The 17,894-nt window shown below is 39.4% G+C and overlaps 1 protein-coding gene across 1 annotated transcript; it reads left to right on the top strand.

Moving 5' to 3' along the window:
* The first annotated feature begins 13,733 nt into the window (after positions 1-13,733).
* On the top strand, positions 13,734-16,064 carry LOC111894473 (ethylene-responsive transcription factor ERF118). The gene is made up of 3 exons (XM_023890547.3): positions 13,734-13,903; positions 14,241-14,452; positions 14,541-16,064. Exon 3 carries the CDS (start codon positions 14,731-14,733, stop codon positions 15,772-15,774), a length of 1,044 nt encoding a protein of 347 aa, XP_023746315.1. The 5' UTR covers positions 13,734-13,903; positions 14,241-14,452; positions 14,541-14,730; the 3' UTR covers positions 15,775-16,064.
* Positions 16,065-17,894: the final 1,830 nt, after the last annotated feature.

The following is a 17,894-nucleotide window of genomic DNA, read 5'->3' as shown; positions in this document are numbered from 1 at the left end:
ACAATCTCATTGACCTCATCTAAATGCTTGTAAGCATCCTCATGATCCTTCCCAGAAAATGATACATCCTTAAGCGCATTAAGAATGTGTCCTTTCAGTTCGAATGTGGCAGTTGCAGGAATTACAGGTTGTACTAAACCAGGACCAACATCATCTCTTATTCGCTTCTTGTAGGCTCCCGTGGAAATATCCGCAATATTCACCATCTCGTTTTTTGGCTCGTCATCGGGTTCGCTCTTTTCTAGTTCGAACTCGGGTTCTAATTCATATTCGGATTCTTTTGGACAAGGCATTAGATCAAATCCTTCAACCTTGTTTTTGTTCTTCGAAAATGTACTTGACTCCCTACGTTCTTCCCTTTCTTCTTTCCAAAAACTAATTTTAGATCTTTAAAAGGAGACTTCTTAGGTGTTTGGTTTACTCCTTCGTCCTTGTTTGTCTTTTTGTGAAGGGCTGACTCAGGATCTTCAAGTGGTGGTACCAATGATGTAATGGATCCTCGGGTCATGAACTGCAATAAAAACAAAAAAAAACATAAAACTGAACAAAAGGTAAGTAAAAATTCCCTACTAACTGGTCACCACGACATGGTAAAGATTACCACCTCGTGTTGTCGCATAAAATCTAAACAGAAAAGAAAAACGAAAAAAAACGAAAATTACTAAACTCACATCGTGAGCCTAAGGCTCACGTCGTGAGTTTACTACTGAAGCAAAAACTAAGTTGAAAACTTAACTTTTTGCAGCTTTTATCCCACAAAAAGGATCGATTAACCTAAAGCAAATAAATTAACAACTAAAATAGTCGTTCCCCAGCAACGGCGCCAAAAACTTGATGCGTGCAAATTATACCTACTAGTTTTAAATTTATAATCTAACTAACTTAACTAAATAATATGCACCTAGGCAGTGTACCTAGTCGGATTGTAGTGTAGTAAAGTAAGTTGGGGTCAAGCACAGGGAACATATTTAATTAGCTAAAATAATTACTCTAAATTAATCTAAAATCAAACAATAATTAAAAAGGTTTTTATCTAATTTTTCATGTTTAGATAAACTTAATTCCTTAACACAATTCAATTGATTAACAAAAACACTTATGTTAGTTCGAATGCACATTCCCTCAATGGTTTAATTATTAATTATGACAATTCCCATTGGTTACCAATTAAAATACTATTAGCAATTCAATTCCAAATTTACTAATATTAAACTAATTCATGTAGAGTTATGTATGGTCATACATAATTTAACACATAATCAATTATTAGATAGGGTTGGAGCTATGTAAGATTGAGTTAACAAACACAATTATGTTCACAATATGAGTTCTCTAGCACAAGCAACTTCAATAATTTAATTACTTATCTAAGATTGGTTCGATCTTAGCTCTAATAATCTAATGTTCACTAAATTACTAGGTAATCAAATTCATGTAGATTAATAGTCACTAACTACACATAATAAGAATTTAAAGCAATCTAGTATCAAATTAAGCATGCTAGGTATAATCAATCAAACACAAGACATTAAGCAACAAGAAAAGTCTAAGTCATTATAAACAAACCATGAGTTCCAGTTTTATCTAGCTAATAGAAGTAGCTAGATTTAGCTACTCATACTAGCAATTGAACTAAAACAAGTCATATTCAAAAGCATGTTAAAGTACCAAACTAGAAAGTAGATTATGATCTTCTCCTTCTTCCTTGGTATTAAAACCAAATTTCTAGCCTTCTAAACCTGAAATCGCCTTCTGGAAACTCTTCTCTCAACCAGCCAACCTCCCAAATTTGTAAGGATCAAGGATATATATATATATATATATATATATATATATATATATATATATATATATATATATATATCGAAATAACCCTACTCACGTCGTGAGCATAGGAGTCTCACATCGCGAATTTAGTAATAATTTGTATCTAACACGGACTCTTGCTTCACGATGTCTATCTTCTAGAATGTCCATGCTCACGTCGTGAGCCTTAACTCCTCACATCGTAAGGACGCATTTTGTTGGATTTTTCATCTTTTAGGCCTTTAACATCCAAAGTTCCAATCTTTAACGCTTTCAGTCATTTTTCTTCAAGATGTCTTCTTTTGGCTGCAAAATATATTTTAACCTAATAAGTATCATTTATCTACGAAAATAAACAAAATATTAATCAAAATGTAATTAGATATTGCCTAAAAATATGTATATATGTGGCAATATCAGTGAGTATCCTCTCCATACCAATGGGTCTAAGGTACCAAGGCCGGCCCATTTTGTGATATGCGATACACTCATTGTTGTAGAGATATGTGGTATGATAGTTAGTTATGCTTTGTGTTATGACAGATATATATGTGATACTTGTAGGGAACACCATGGGGGAGCTCATGACACTTGCATGTAAGACCATGTGGGGGAGCCCATGGCTTTTCAAGTAAAGACCATGGGAGGAGCCCATGACACTTGGATGTAAGATCATCTGGGGAGCCCATTACTTTCCAGCTAAAGACCATGGGGGAGCCCATGGCACTTAGGTTTTAGACCATGTGGGGGAGCCCATGACATCCTTGAGTAAGACCTTGGGAGGAGCCCACGACATCCTTATATGTTTGTATGCATGGCTTGTGTGGTATATGTAGTTGTTGTAGCTATATGATATGTGTTTATGTGCATTGTATGTGGGGTATGTTCTGGGGAACTCACTAAGCATTAGCTTACAGTTTGTTGATTTGTTTCAGGTACTTCTGAGCCTAAGGGCAAGGGCAAGGCTTGATGGCGCGGCGTGCACTCTCCGACATTTGTTTTGATGGGACACTCTGATGTTTTAAATAAAATGTTAATGTTATGAATTTTGAAAACAGTGGTTAATGTTCCATCATATTTTATGGGAATGTTTGGCTAAATAAAAATGAAAAACTTATTTGAAAATTTTGGGTAGTTACAAGTTGGTATCAGAGCCTTGGTTTGACGGATTCAGGCATACTATCGGGTGTGTCAGGACTCAAACTAAGGAAATGATAAAAATTGTTTTCAAAAAAATAAAAGTTAAAAACTTCTTAAAGTGGAAAAGAGGAGAGTGCAATGTGCGTGATCGGCCGAGCCAAGTAAGTAGTTCCCCAATATGTTTGCCATGTTATACTGATATGTGAGTTATGATAAGCGTACGAACCTTACTATGTGTATGCTTTCAAAATTGTATACAGTTAGAGTCTTATAGCCTTAGAATGATTGATTTGGCCTTATTTCATGTTCCTTGTCTGGTGGTGGTCTTAGGGTAGAGTCTATTATTTGAAAGTCTATTTGATCCTGTTTTGTGTACAATTTGCATGCATAAGGTAACCTGTTATGATTAAGTTCTGGTTTGATATGGATGGAGGAAATCTTAGGTTAGCCTAGGATTTGAGCTATGTGATAGTTGTGAGATATGATTTGTTTTGGGACTAATTAGAGTTATTTGGTAGGACCTTAGGGAAGGTACATGTAGGTGTGGAAGGTAGTATTGGGCCCATACTACTGAAAGCACATGATCTGTACCCGAACCAATGTTAGGCTTGGAAGCTCTAAGGAGGATCGGTGTGGGAGGACCCCCTCTATAGACATCCTGATCATTATGTTTTATGGTATTGCAATATAGTATGGTGATGACACGACACGGAGCTGGGGGATCAGGATCGGGATCTGGATCTGGTTCGGGCGATGGTACCAAGCCCATTGACGAGAGGATGTGTGAGCTCATCGCAGCCGAGGTTACGAGGGACATCCTTGATGCTAACCCAATTATATTTGGGACGGTTAAGGAGGGTATGATGGAGATCATGGAGGAGAGGCTCAGGGAATTCAGAGCCAAGATTGGTGCGGGATAGTTCGAGGCCCGAACTCCCTCGTTCCAGGAGTTCAAGGTGTGCGGGGCGTCAGAGTTTTTCAGGGTCAGGGACCCAATTGTTAGTCGACGCTAGGTGGTGGACATAGAAAACGCCCAACGCACGAGTTCATGACCTGATGCAGTGAAGGTGGGGTTTGCTTCATGTATGCTGAGGGATCAGGCTCGGGATTGGTGGGGAGAGGTGACTAGCCAGGTGGGAGCTGCCGGTGTGGCTGAGATGATGTGGGCTGAGTTTGTTAGGAGATTTGATTTGGATTATGCACCACTTATTGAGGTGCAACGGCTGGTGAGGGAGTTTCATGAGCTTCAACAGACTACCAAGACTATGGCGGGGATCACTGCCAAGTTTTGGGAACGGGCATTGTTGATTCCACAGTATGTGTCTGATGATGACATGAGGAGGACGAGGTATCATTCCATGATGAGGGATGATATCCGCGATTTTGTGATTTTTACAGGATGCAAACTCCTGAATAAGATGGTGGAGAAGGCTCGTGAGCGAGAGATGGAGTTGGACTTCCGCACAAAGCAGAAGCAGGAGCAGGCACAGACAGTAGTAGGTCAGGCTAAAAAGCCGAAGACCTCAGATTGTTCTAGTTGGGCCAGCAGGGCCATGGACGGTGTGCCAAGTGCAGTAAATCGCACCGTGGGGCTTGTCGGATAGCAGGCTCGGGATGTTATGCATGTAGCCAGTCGGGTCACTTGAGCAGGGATTGCCGCAAGAAGGGATTGATTTGTTTTCACTGCTACCAGACTGGCCACAAACGGGCCGATTGTCTGAGGTTGCAGGTAGTGGGAGGAGCAGTGGCGCCACCTGCACCCGCCACGATGAGTATCACTGACGGCCGCCCCGCTAAGGCGGATATCTAGTGATGAAGAGCCACGCGTTTCAGTTGACCACCGAGGATGCTCGGGCAGCGCCAGACGTTGTGGCTGGTACGTATTTTATCATCATATTCTATACTTATTGCATTTATTATGTGTATATTGTGCTTATGTATAAGGACCTTTTTGGTTAATGGTATGGCTGCCCACGTTTTGTTCGATTCGGGAGCTACCCAATTCTTTTGTATCTCTTGCGCTTAACAAGAAGTTTCCGGATGCACCAGGGACTCTGGATTCCCTGCTTGAGGTCGATATTGTGGATGACCACACTGTGAGTGGTTCGAGGGTGTACCGGGATCATGTTCTGAATGTGTTTGGGTAGAGGTTTCGTGTTGATCTAGTCCCAATACCGTTGCGAGGGTTGAAGGTGATCGACAAGATGGACTGGTTAGGAGCCAACAGGGTCATGATAGATTGCGAGTGCTAGTTGGTGAGGGTTCAAACCCCAAGTGGGGGAGAACTGGTTATTCATGTAGAGAGGGCCTCACGGGGGCCGACCCTCTGTTCAACTACGAGGGCCAGAAGATTTTTGTAGCAACGTTGTACACGATTTTTGGCATATATCACGGATACGAGGGTGGAGACCCCGAGGGATTTGGATAGTGTATCGATTGTATGGGAGTTTCGGGATGTCTTACCCGAGGAGTTACATGGAGTACCTCCGGAGAGGCAGGTAGAGTTTCACCTTGATTTGGTACTAGGTGCCACTCCAATAGCCAAGGCACCATACCGGCTAGCTCCGCCTGAGATGTAGGAGTTATCTATACAGCTTCTAAAGCTACTAGATCGGAGGTTTATCCGTCCGATCAGTTCCTCGTGGGGATCTCCGATCTTGTTTGTGAAAAAGAAGGACGGGGCACACAGGATGTGCATCGATTATCGAGGGCTGAACAAACTAATGGTGAAAAACCGTTATCCGCTACCAAGGATCAAGGATTTTTTCGGTCAGTTGCAAAGTGCGTCCAAGTTTTCCATGATTGATCTTCGGTCGAGGTACAATTAGATGAAGATTCGAGATGAGGATATACCGAACACAGCTTTCAGGACTCGGTATGGGCACTATGAGTTTGTGGTGATGCCATTTGGGCTCACCAATGCCCCAACAACGTTCATGGATCTCATGAACAAAGTATGTAGACCGATGCTGGATTGGTCGGTGATCGTTTTATTGATGATATCCTTCTCTATTCTAAGACCAAGGAGCAGCATGAGTTGTGCATCTGAGGGATGTATTGGAGACACTGAGAACGGAAAGGCTTTATGCCATGTTCTCAAAGTGTGATTTTTGGCTGCGTGAGGTGCAGTTTTTGGGGCACATCGGCAATCAGGAGGGTATTTCGATTGATCCGGCCAAGGTTGAGGCTGTGATGTGGTAGGAAGTATCGAAGAACGCGTCTAAGATTCGTAGCTTCTTGGGTTTAGCAGGGTACTACCGAAGATTCATTCAGGATTTCTCCAAGATCGTTGTGCCTTTGACCTATTTGACCAAGAAGAATGTGACATTTCGATGGGGCACGGATCAACATATGGCTTTTGAGACCCTGAGACAGAGGTTATGCGAGGCTCCGCTTCTAGTACTACCTGAGGGGTTGGATGATTTGTTAGTGTATTGTGATGCATTGATCTCAAGGTTAGGCGCCGTACTAATGCGGAGAGGGCATGTAAGCGTGTACGCTTCGAGGCAGTTGAAGCCTCACGAGGCGAACTATCCCACTCACGACCTGAAATTAGGGGCAGTGGTGTTTGCCCTCAAGATTTGGAGGCACTACTTGTATGGAGTGCGGTGCACTATCTATACTGATCATAAGAGTTTGAAGTATTTGATGGATCAGCAGAACCTCAATATACGACATAGGAGATGGTTGGATGTGCTGAAAGATTATGACTATGAGATCTTATACCACCAGGGGAAGTCCAACGTGGGGGTCGATGCTTTGAGCCGCAAGACGGCGGGTTGTCCGATTGGGAATGTTTGTCTGAGGATGACTGTGGTCTCTCCACTGCTAGACATGATCACGAAGGCTCAAGTGGAGGGTTTAAAGAAAGAAATCTGGAAGATAGAGTGTATTCGGGGGCAAATTCCCTTGTTTGTCCGGGATGGTCAGGGGCTCTTAACACAGGGTGGTCGGGTCTGGGTACCGGTCACCGGGGGAGCGAGATAGAATATATTAGAGGATGCGCATACGTCCATGTTCTCTATACATCCGGGAGCTACAAAAATGTATAGGGACTTGAGACTGAGTTATCGGTGGCCTTGCATGAAGCGGGAGATCGCCTGGTTTGTGGAGCGGTGCCTGACTTACCGGAAGGTCAAGGACGAACACTAGCGGTCGTATGGTAAGGTCCTGCCGTTACCCATTCCTATATGGAAGTGGGAGGAGATCACCATGGACTTCATCACAAAGTTACCATGGACAGCGATGGGTGTAGATGCCATATGGGTGATTGTAGACCAGTTGACGAAGAGTGCACACTTTATTCCAATCACTGAGAGCATCTCTGCTGAGAAAATGGCGGATATTTATGTGCGAGAGGTGGTGGGTAGACACGGAGTTCCAGTGTCAATAGTCTTTGACAGAGATGTTCGATTTACATCTAGATTCTGGAAGAAGTTCCATGAGGAACTGAGTACTCAATTACATTTTAGTACGACATACCACCCCTAAACATATGGTCAAAGTGAGAGGATGATCCATACCCTCGAGTATATGCTTCGAGTATCCGTGTTGGATTTTGGAGGTAATTAGGATACATACCTCCCATTGGTAGAGTTTTCATACAACAATAGTTACCATGCCAGTATCGATCGACCTCCGTTTGAGATGCTATATGGTAGGAGATGTAGGACCCTGGTTTATTGGGGTGTGGTAGGACATCGGGTCATGGGGGAGCACCGAAGTGGTGCTCAAGACTACTGAGTTGATTCATCAGGTGCATGACAGGCTATGAGTCGCACAGAGCTGTCAGAAAATCTATGTTGACCGATGTGATCGGATCTTGAGTTCCAGGTGGGGGACTTTGTGTTACTAAAGGTGTCGCCATGGAAGGGGGTCATCAGGTTTCGTAAGAGAGGCAAGTTGGGGTCGCGATATATTGGCCCGTATAGGATTTCGGCCCAAGTGGTCAAGGTGGCTTACCGCTTGGACTTGTCGGATGAGCTTAGCCATATACACAACACCTTCCATGTGTCGCAACTTCAAAAGTGTGCTACCGACGAGGCCACGTTCGTTTCACTGGACGACATTCAGGTGGACAAGAGTCGGAACTATATCGAGAGGCCTATTGCAATTTTGGATAGGAAGACCAAGGTTCTTCGAAACAAGGAAGTGAAGCTAGTAAAGGTGCAATGGCAGCACTGAAGGGGCTCTGAATGGACATGGGAACCAGATGATGAGAGGAGGGATCACTATCCGGACTAATTCATGTCAGCAGACTTCGAGGACGAATTCTAGTTCAAGTGGGGGAGATTTGTAACACATGTTCCAGGTATCATTTAATTTATTTAATTTTAGGGTTTTGTGCTTGAAATCGGCAAGTTAGGGAGCTCCAACTCGTCGAGTAGAGATCATTTATGAGGACGCGGGATCCAGATCCTACTCGACGAGTCGGAAGTCCCCGACTTGATGAGTACGTGCTGTAAAGAAAAACCTAATTTTTAGGGTTTGCACCCTATTTAATGGACTTAATCCGCCACTTGTGGCCTCCCTTACCACTTCACTACCCAGAGAAGAAACCCTAAGTCGTTCTTTGTTGTTTCCTTGCGATTGAGAGGCTAAAAGAGAGTTTTTGATGCTTTAGTTGAAGGATTTTGAATATTGAGGAGCTTGGAGAGGGAAGGAGACTTTAGATCCATCATTTACAACGTTTGGACACCGTTTGAAGGTAACAAGATGTTACCTTGATAATTCTAGCATTATATCCTTTTTTTTCTTGCTTTTTAGGCCATTTCTAATGCATTTGTGAAGCATTTCGGGTGTTGAGTAAGATCTGGAGTTACAACTTCAGATCTGGACTATTCTAGGTCGTTAGATTTATAAAGTTGTTGAATTTATCAAGTTTGGTCCTTCTCTTTGGCTAAAATCCCTCCCTTAACTTGTTGTTGGCAACTAAGAGCTTGCATGCACGTAAAGTTTGCAACTTTACATGGAAACCATGACTTAGGAGGCTAGATCTGCAATCTGGAGCTTTGGAGTAGCTTAAAAATATATGAAAATAAAAAGGACTGAAGAAACTCATCGAGTCCTTTAGCCAACTCGACGAGTCGAGTAGGATTTACCCGTTTTTGAGATTTCGAGTGATTTCTGTGAAGGATGGGGGTTTTCGGTCTGCATGGGTTTTTGGTCTTCTGGACATTTGGGAACTTGACGAGTTACACAGGTAACTCGGCGAGTTGAATAGTTATTCGGGAAACTCGATGAGTTGTTGGATGCACTCGAAGAGTTGAGGTCAACATGGACTGTTGACCTTGACTTTGACTAGGGTTGATCGGGGTTGACTTTGAGGATATTCATGGTAATTCGGGATTGTGACAAGTTAACCACATGATGATTATAGGCAATTGAGTTGGAGCAGCATGTGGGATTTAACTGATCTTAGGTTGTCAGTTCAGCATTCACGAGAGGCGAGTCTCCTCGCCATACCAATGGGTCTCAGGCACCAAGGTTGTCCCATTTAATGATATGTGGTACACTTATTGTTGTAGAGATATGTGGTATGATAGTTAGTTATGCTTTGTGTTATGCTAGCTATATACGTGATACTTGCAGGGAAGACCATGGGGGGAGCCCATGTCACTTAGATGTAAGACCATGTGGGGGAGCCCATGGCTTTTCAAGTAAAGATCATGGGAGGAGCCCATGCACTTGGATGTACGACCACATGGGGGAGCCCATGACTTTCCAGCTAAAGACCATAGGGGAGCCCATGGTAAGACTATGTGGGGGAGCCCATGGCATCCTGGAGTAAGACCTTGGGAGGAGCCCACAACATCCTTATATGTTTGTATGCATGGATTATGTGGTATATGTAGTTGTTGTAGCTATTATGATATGTGTTTATGTGGATTGTATGCGGGGTATGCTCTGGGGAACTCACTAAGCATTAGCTTACAGTTTGTTGATTTGTTTAAGGTACTTCTGAGCCTAAGGGCAAGGGCAAGGCTTGATGGCGCAACGTGCACTCTCCGACATTTGTTTTGATGGGGCACTTTGATGTTTTAAATAAAATGTTAATGTTATGAATTTTGAAAATAGTGTTTAATGTTACTTCATATTTTATGGGAATGTTTGGCTAAATAAAAATGAAAATTTTATTTGAAAATTTTGGGTTGTTACACATAAGTCATAAGTAAGAGGATGTGTATGGTCACTCCTTTGCCTTCCCTCGATCATCCGAAGTACCTTAAACCACAATGAAAAAAATAAGCCAAAGCTTAGTGAGTTCCCCCAAAGTACCAACACATAAGCATATAACATATACAATAACAACATGTACTGGGTCCACAGCTAAATGACTGGATTACCCCTGAGCCCACAACATAAGTCCGACTTGCCCTTAGGCCCACAACTCATGTCTGGCTTGCTCCCTGACCAAATCAGTCGTTAGACTGAAGTATCATCAAGCCCTTAGTACGATTCTGGCATACCACCCGATCCTTAGCTCGTATCTGGAATGCTCCTAAGCCCTTGGTATGAGTCTGGCATGCCCTACCCGACCCTCAACTCATATCTAGAATGCTCCAGGGTTTGTTGGCTACCGCACGAAGCAGTACAACATCAACCCACCACAATATGTCGACATATAACAGATGACAAACATATACAAATAATTGTGCAGACAGAAACAAAAGTAGCCATACAGATCTACCAGACTAGCATATCGGCAACTAGCATAAGCATACATATCTATTCCATACTCAACATATCCGCGTATAGCTGCATATCAAACCAATGGGCCGGACTTGGTGCCTTCGACCTGTAAGTACAGTGAGAAAAACTCACCTCACAACTGGACAAAAGCTGATGATGTCTCGACTCCGAATCTCAGCTCCTACCGACACCTATCCATCCAAGTGACTAATCACAATCAAAATCCCAAAATACTAAAAAATACTTATAAGGTCAAACTTGGACAAAGTCAAGGTCAATCTTGTCAAAATCTATAAATCAACTGAGTCAACCCAGCCGAGTCAACTCAACAAGTGTACGTGAGGCGTGAGGTGTACTCTGGAGGTACGCTGGGCGTACTCCTCCGTTGACCATATCGGGGGTCGTTGAGTGCGTACGTTGGGTGTAACCTAGGTACGCTCAGTGTAACCTCACACTTCTTCTTTTTCCCATTAAGTGCTTAATATGACGTCTTAACATGTCTAAATGCAGATCCAAGGTCAAAATGTCATTAAGAGTCATAAAGTTTCCAACTTTATGACCTGGGGACTCTCCATAACATGCATGGGACAAAACTAACCATAGGGACTCCATTTTTATGACTTAAGACCCCTCCTAGGGTATGAAAGGACAACTTAATGGGTCAAGAACATGCCATGCTTAAGATCAATCATTTTGGGACCAAAAATCATCATTAAAACACTTATTTCTAGATCTATATGATGGAGGGACAAAGTTTCAAGATTTATACCTTAAAAAGGTTGCCAATGCGGTACAAATCCTACATCCAAAGTGCTTCACTCCTCCTAGGTGAGCTTTACTCCCTTACTTATTCTTTAAAGCACAAAACAAACATTATTTAGCTTGGAATGGCTCCACAAGGCAAATTAGGGTTGCAAGAACGATCTAAGGGAAAGGTGAATGATGAGGTGAGGGAAAATGAGGCTATAATGAGGTTTAAATACGAGCTAAACCCTAAAATTAGGGTTTCCATATTTGGCAAGTATGTCGAGTGTACTAGGGCTCCCTAGTACGCTCTGCGTACACGCGTATGCATGACGTACTCCCCTAAGGCTTATTTATGAAAATGCCACCAATGCTCTTTATGCACACTTTATTGAACTTATGGATCAAAATGCAACATAATTAAATTATAGGATTAAAATTAGAAGTACATTATCATCGAGATGTTACATCAACTTTGGTTGTTGACGTTTGGAATGGGTTAACTTTTCGTCAAATTTCTATTTTTAGAATATAGAGTTAGGGTTTGCCTTGTGTGGATTTTATGGAGGTGTTTAACATTAATCTTTTGGCTGTGTGAGCTGTTAGCTGTGGTCGACACGACATTGAGCTGAGTTTTAGTCGACTTTGTGTTTCATGTGAGTCTTCTCACTATACTTGTGGGTGGAAGGCACCAATGCCAACCCACTGGATTATGTTATGTAGAAAGACCAGGTGGTGGTACATGACAATTGCATGAAAGACGTGGACATGAATCCCATCAAATTATATGTAAGACCAGGGTTTGGACCTTAGTAGTTATATGTAGTATGCACGTTGTCTTTGTAATACTTGCATGGAAGACCAGAAAAGTGGCTCTTGGCACTTGTTTGTAAGACCGAGTTTTGGCCCCCGACCTAGCAAGGAAAGACCATGAAACAGTTCATGGCATAATGGCAATTGTAAGACTATGAATAACACATAATAATCTCTATTGTATGTATGTTATGTGGTATTTTTAGGAATTCACTAAGCTTTGTGCTTACAGTTTTATGGTTATGGTTTCAGGTACCTCTAGTTCTAAAGGGAAGTGTCTGACATGACTGCACTGCATTTCCTAGAGTTTCCGTATTGGCTACTTGTGATTTTTACTCTGATGTTTACATGATGTAATCACTTTTATTGGTTTTGGAACAACTTATTTGTATGATTTATTGTTTTTAAAAATGAAAATTTTACACTAAATTTTTGGGACGTTACAACTTGATTTTACACACTGGTCCTAAGCCCGATAGTGCGCCGATATGACTGCTGTCAGAGATAGGTAGATCGTCTAAACCGTTCGGGCTCTCGGTAGGGATCGCCCGTGTCACCTTTATGTCGTGGTCGGACTTGGGAAGCCTTCCGGATTCCACATATGTTATCAATGTTCAAAATATAATGTAACATTCTTTAGAGCAGAGCAAAATCATATTCGAGGTTTTGAATAAACTAAATGAATTAAGTTGAGTCTTGACAATCACACTATAATTTTTTTTAGTTAACTAATACCATCCAAGTATTTGATTACATGTGAACCGACATATTTGAGTAGCCGAATGTAACTTTAAAATATTTTAAATATATAGTTCCTTGTAAAAGCTATATTATATCCAAAATTTGACAAGTATATATTTATGATTTAACATGTTCTAAGAATAAACAAAATCATTTCATTAATGGTATGGAATTTAATACTCCAACTAAGATATGATAAATCTTAGCTAATAATTAACTAAAAATTACGAAAAAAAGCAAGAAATTCATTCCCCACTATAATAAATGGAAAATGTTATCAGAAACAAAATTCCTCCCTAAAAAGAACAATTTCCTTTTTAACGAGGGTAGTTTTGGTAGCCAAGATATTTCGTGGCATTCTCGTAATATCAAACACATATGGAACCTAAAACCGACACAATATTATATTAGCTGTCATCGACGTCTCCGGTTCGCTGCGTTACCTCTAACCTCCTTAACAAAAAACAAAATAAAACGCTCAGTCCATTTACCCAACTTCACACTCCGCGCGTGCATACCAAGCCAAAATTGTAGTCAAAGGATTCCTCGATTTTGTCGCCAAACTGGAGACCAAACAGCGCGTGTACCACACGTTTACGACTTTACGCGTTTACTCGATAATATCTGGGTCTAATGGCGGCCAAAATGTGGCATGATATGCATGACTATGGATGGTGTAAATCATGCATGATGTATGGCCATGACAGCTCATCATACATTCATACCCCAAATAGAATTACTAATAAATCTAACAAATATTTCAAAAGTATTCGAAACATTATTTACTTTCCATTATTTTTCATTTAATTCAAAATAAATAAAAAGGCATCCATATATACCCACCCAACATTTGCGTTTTGACTGCTTGAAATACGGAGTCAGTAACAGTGAAAGAAGAAGTCCATTCAGAAAGAAGAAGAAATCATCACAATTTGGGGGTAGGAATTCGGGAGTGAGGACTGAAAAGGTAAACCATTTAAGTTCATCTTTCTTCTCGTTTTGATTTAGGGTTCTTCAATTTTTGTTTCAATTTTAAGTTTTTAAGTCGGTTGTTGAGTTTTTTCTAGACTTTTAGTCGTGTTGAATGTTTTTCCATTGTTGTAATTAAGTCGGAGTTTCTTGAATTTCTTCAAAGCAAACGTTTTTTTTTTACATTTTGGATTCCGAATCATCTTTAGAGGGAAATTTTTTCCATGGATTCATGGTCGTTTCTCTTTCTACAGGATTCGGAGAAGAGAATTTTTGATTTAATTAGGCTTTTTTATATGAATCATGTATCTGATCTGATATTTACTATTTTGTAGTTGAAATCGGGTTATAAAGAGTTGTTTAGTAGAGAAAAATTGGGAAAAATAGCAGATTTTATGTCGGCAAGTTTATTGGCTGGGATTGGGGCTCCGGTGAAGCTCTGGGTTGATACTTTTGCTCTGTTAATCTGTTTTACTCTCTGCTGTATAATTCAGCAGAGTTTTCACATCTGTTTTTCAATAGTTTCGATGCGTTTGAGGCCAAAAAGGTACACACAATCCTTTAATTCGGATTTACAATTCCTCTACTTTTATGTTTTTGTCTGACAGATTTTGATATTTGTGTCTTTTTTGCAGGACCTGTTCTGGTGTAGAGTGTTTTGGTTGTTTTCATATACAGAGGAGAGCCTTTAGTCTTTTCCTGTACCTGAGACGGCCTGTTTACACAATCAAAAACCAAATTTTTTGTTAAAATTTCAAAAGAGAATTTTCGTTTTTTTTTTCTTTTGCTTTTTTATTATTTTTGGGAGATTTTTCTGAAGAAAAAATGGTGGAAATGGCGGATAGTAGAAAGCAAGAGAATGTTTGCAACAAGAAACCCAGAAAGAAAGGAAAGATAATCGAACAAAATAACAACAATCCGATGAGAACTATTCGGATCATATGTCACGATCCTTACATGACTGAGTCTTCCGATGATGAAGAAGACGAGCCTAACAAAAAACTCTACGGGTCTAAAGCTATTGTTCGGGAAATCAAGATTCCGGTGGCTGTAACTGCTGTTGGTGAAATGAAATCTCCGGTGACTGAAGGATCTTGTCATGGTAGCAACAACAACAGCAATGGTGAAGGAAAAGGGAAAAGGGTTTTGACCAAAACCCCAAGTCAACCCCAGATCACTTCCGGTTTGAAATACAGAGGTGTCCGGCAACGGAAATGGGGGAAATGGGCGGCGGAGATCCGGGATCCGTTCAAGGGCCGGCGAGTCTGGCTTGGTACTTACAATACTGCAGAAGAAGCTTCAAAAGCTTATGAAATCAAAAAGCTCGAGTTTGAAACAATGGCAGAAGCTTTAAAGATCCAAAATCAAAACAACAATGAAAAAAACAAGAAACCATTGATTGTCATCCCTTCCGATCATCAAAAACAGTCTGTTTCAGAAGATTCCGGTGGTGCTACACCACATGCATCACCTTCTTCTGTTCTTGAAGTCGAATCTTCCTCTCCTTCCAAACCCATTAAAAACAATGTTAAAGAGATTGAAACGTTGGCCACCACTACCACCACCACCACCACCACCATTGATGAAGATCATTTCAATGTCAAGCCAATGGAGATGGAGATGGAGATGTTTACTGAACCATTTGATGAAGCTATGTTATTGGCTGACATCGGAAAAGATTTGGATATCGAGGCACATTTTCTTGGAGAAATCCTTACACCAACACCAATTGATTGTTTTGAAGATATTCCTATTTATGGGTATGATGATATAGATTCTACAACTTTACCATGTGATTATTTTGATGACTTGAACATTGAAGAACATTGGATGAACACATACAACATCGACGACCCGTTGACCGGATAGTAGAAGCGTTGACTATAATTTTTGCAGCTAGTAATCAATTTAGCTTAATTTATTATTCCAGAGATAGTTTTTGGAGAGTTTTAAAATTAAAAAGAAATATGGATTTCATAAGTTAATATTTTATTTGTTTGGTTCGATTCGAAGTTTTTTATTGTAATGAGAGAGAGAATAATTAGTCCTTCGGGTTTTGTTTCTTGTTGCTCAGTTTCGATTAGTAAGCTCATTGTACATCTCGTAATGCGTAAGGTACATTTGATGGAAAACATATTTTATTGAGAAGTTGCTAGGAATCCCAACTGTCTTTTCAAAGTAAATGTATTATAAATTCCATTCCTAGTGCATTTAAGTGGTGTTTCTGGCACTCTCTGGTCAACAACATATAGATGCCTACTACTCACTTTTCATTGTCAAAACATGACATCACAAAAACATCATTAATACAAATTCGTATGAGAAATTTTGTTTTCATCGTATGATATAAAGATTTGTATCTTGAATGAGTGTTTAGAATACAATAAATATCTTTTTATTTTTTGTTTTTATTCAGTTTTCTATTTATTAGATAAAAACAAGTTTCAAAAGAGATTATTTTATAAATATACACATCTTGATTATAATTTAAACATTGGTCAGTTGTTTAATTCTTTTTATTAGTTGAAATTTTATAATTTTATGAAAAATTAGACATAAGTAGTTTAATCATATGTTGAATTCTGATAAAAAGTGTTCATGAGGTGTCTATTTATCAACATTCAATTGAGATAAACATTTAAAAAAGCACTGTTAAATTAACACCATGTGGTTTGCCACCTCGCCTGCTAGGAAAATCGCCCCTACCCTGCGGTTTCGAGTGCTGTTTGGCTGTGCATGGCTAATTCTTGCCGCACATGTGGCGCCGACGTGACAGAAGAGGAAATATGGTTCTTGTGTCATCATATCTTTCAGCCTTAGACAACCCATTAACATCTTTATCAAAAGTCGGTGTATAACTACTTATAACTAGTTTTTTTTCGAAAACAATGCAATTTCAACTAGTATAAATATTTCAAAAATCAAATAGGCTGTCTGTGTTAAAATTGAGTGTCTTTTTAGTCAATCTCGTTTAAAGAAAAGAATTAATGTATCCAATGTCATTATTTTACGAATAAAAAATTAAATATTAACAAAAAGTGAAAATATATTTTATTTTTCTTAAAATATACAAAACTAGAAAACCTAATTCAAAAATAAACAACCCATATTGATTTTCTAAGTTAACTAAATTGGTTATTTACTTTTTTCATAGAGTTTTGGTTAACAAAATCGTTAATATATATTGGTTAACCAAAACCTGGTAAGATATATTTGGTTTTTTATAGTTAGACAATATATGTAAAAATTTAAGTTAATAGTAGATTATTATGCATTTGGAATTATCAATTTCAATAGTTAGTTTTAATTAATAAATACTATTCTTAATTTATTATTGATTATAATTTCTTATTTTTAAATATATATTAAGTTATTTTTTATTAAGAAATAAAAATTGTCACTATTTGTTTAAATTCACAATTTATCGATTCATTTTAAAATTTTATTTAAACAAATGATCCAATTAAAAAAATTAAATATCAATCATGATGAATTGATTATCATTATGTCGAAAAACTAACATATCAAGTTTCCTGTTAGCCTTCTGAAATCCATGAAGGCTCCTGATCAATTATAATAATTTCTATTAGAGGTAAATAATTTGTATCTACACTAAAACAATAGATATAGAATCTAATGGGTCATACATAATAATTTTATGACCGTGTAAGTTTGCCTATCATCTCGATTGTAAAAGTTCGTAAAAAAAGGTTTGTTAGTTGTTAATAATAAAACATTGGTTTATTGAATAAATTCTTCAATATATGTGGTTGTTTCAATATATGTGGTTGTGAGTTTAAGATATTTATAATAATAATAATAGTTATCATGTAAACTTAGATTTATATCAATCGAGTGTATTTATACATGTGAATTTGTGGGTAGACAGAAAGGGATGTATGGAAATGGAGGCCCCTCGGGTGTGATATCTACCAAGAATATATGTGAAAACTGATGCAATATCTGCAAAGCCTACAATGTATCACATG

Source organism: Lactuca sativa, chromosome 4 (assembly GCF_002870075.4).
Source record: "Lactuca sativa cultivar Salinas chromosome 4, Lsat_Salinas_v11, whole genome shotgun sequence".
Taxonomy (NCBI): domain Eukaryota; kingdom Viridiplantae; phylum Streptophyta; class Magnoliopsida; order Asterales; family Asteraceae; genus Lactuca; species Lactuca sativa.
This window is presented reverse-complemented; position numbering and strand designations above follow the sequence as displayed.

Coding starts and splice junctions, on each gene's coding strand:
- LOC111894473 (XM_023890547.3), top strand. CDS start 14,731: ATGGTGGAAATGGCGGATAGTAGAAAGCAAGAGAATGTTTGCAACAAG.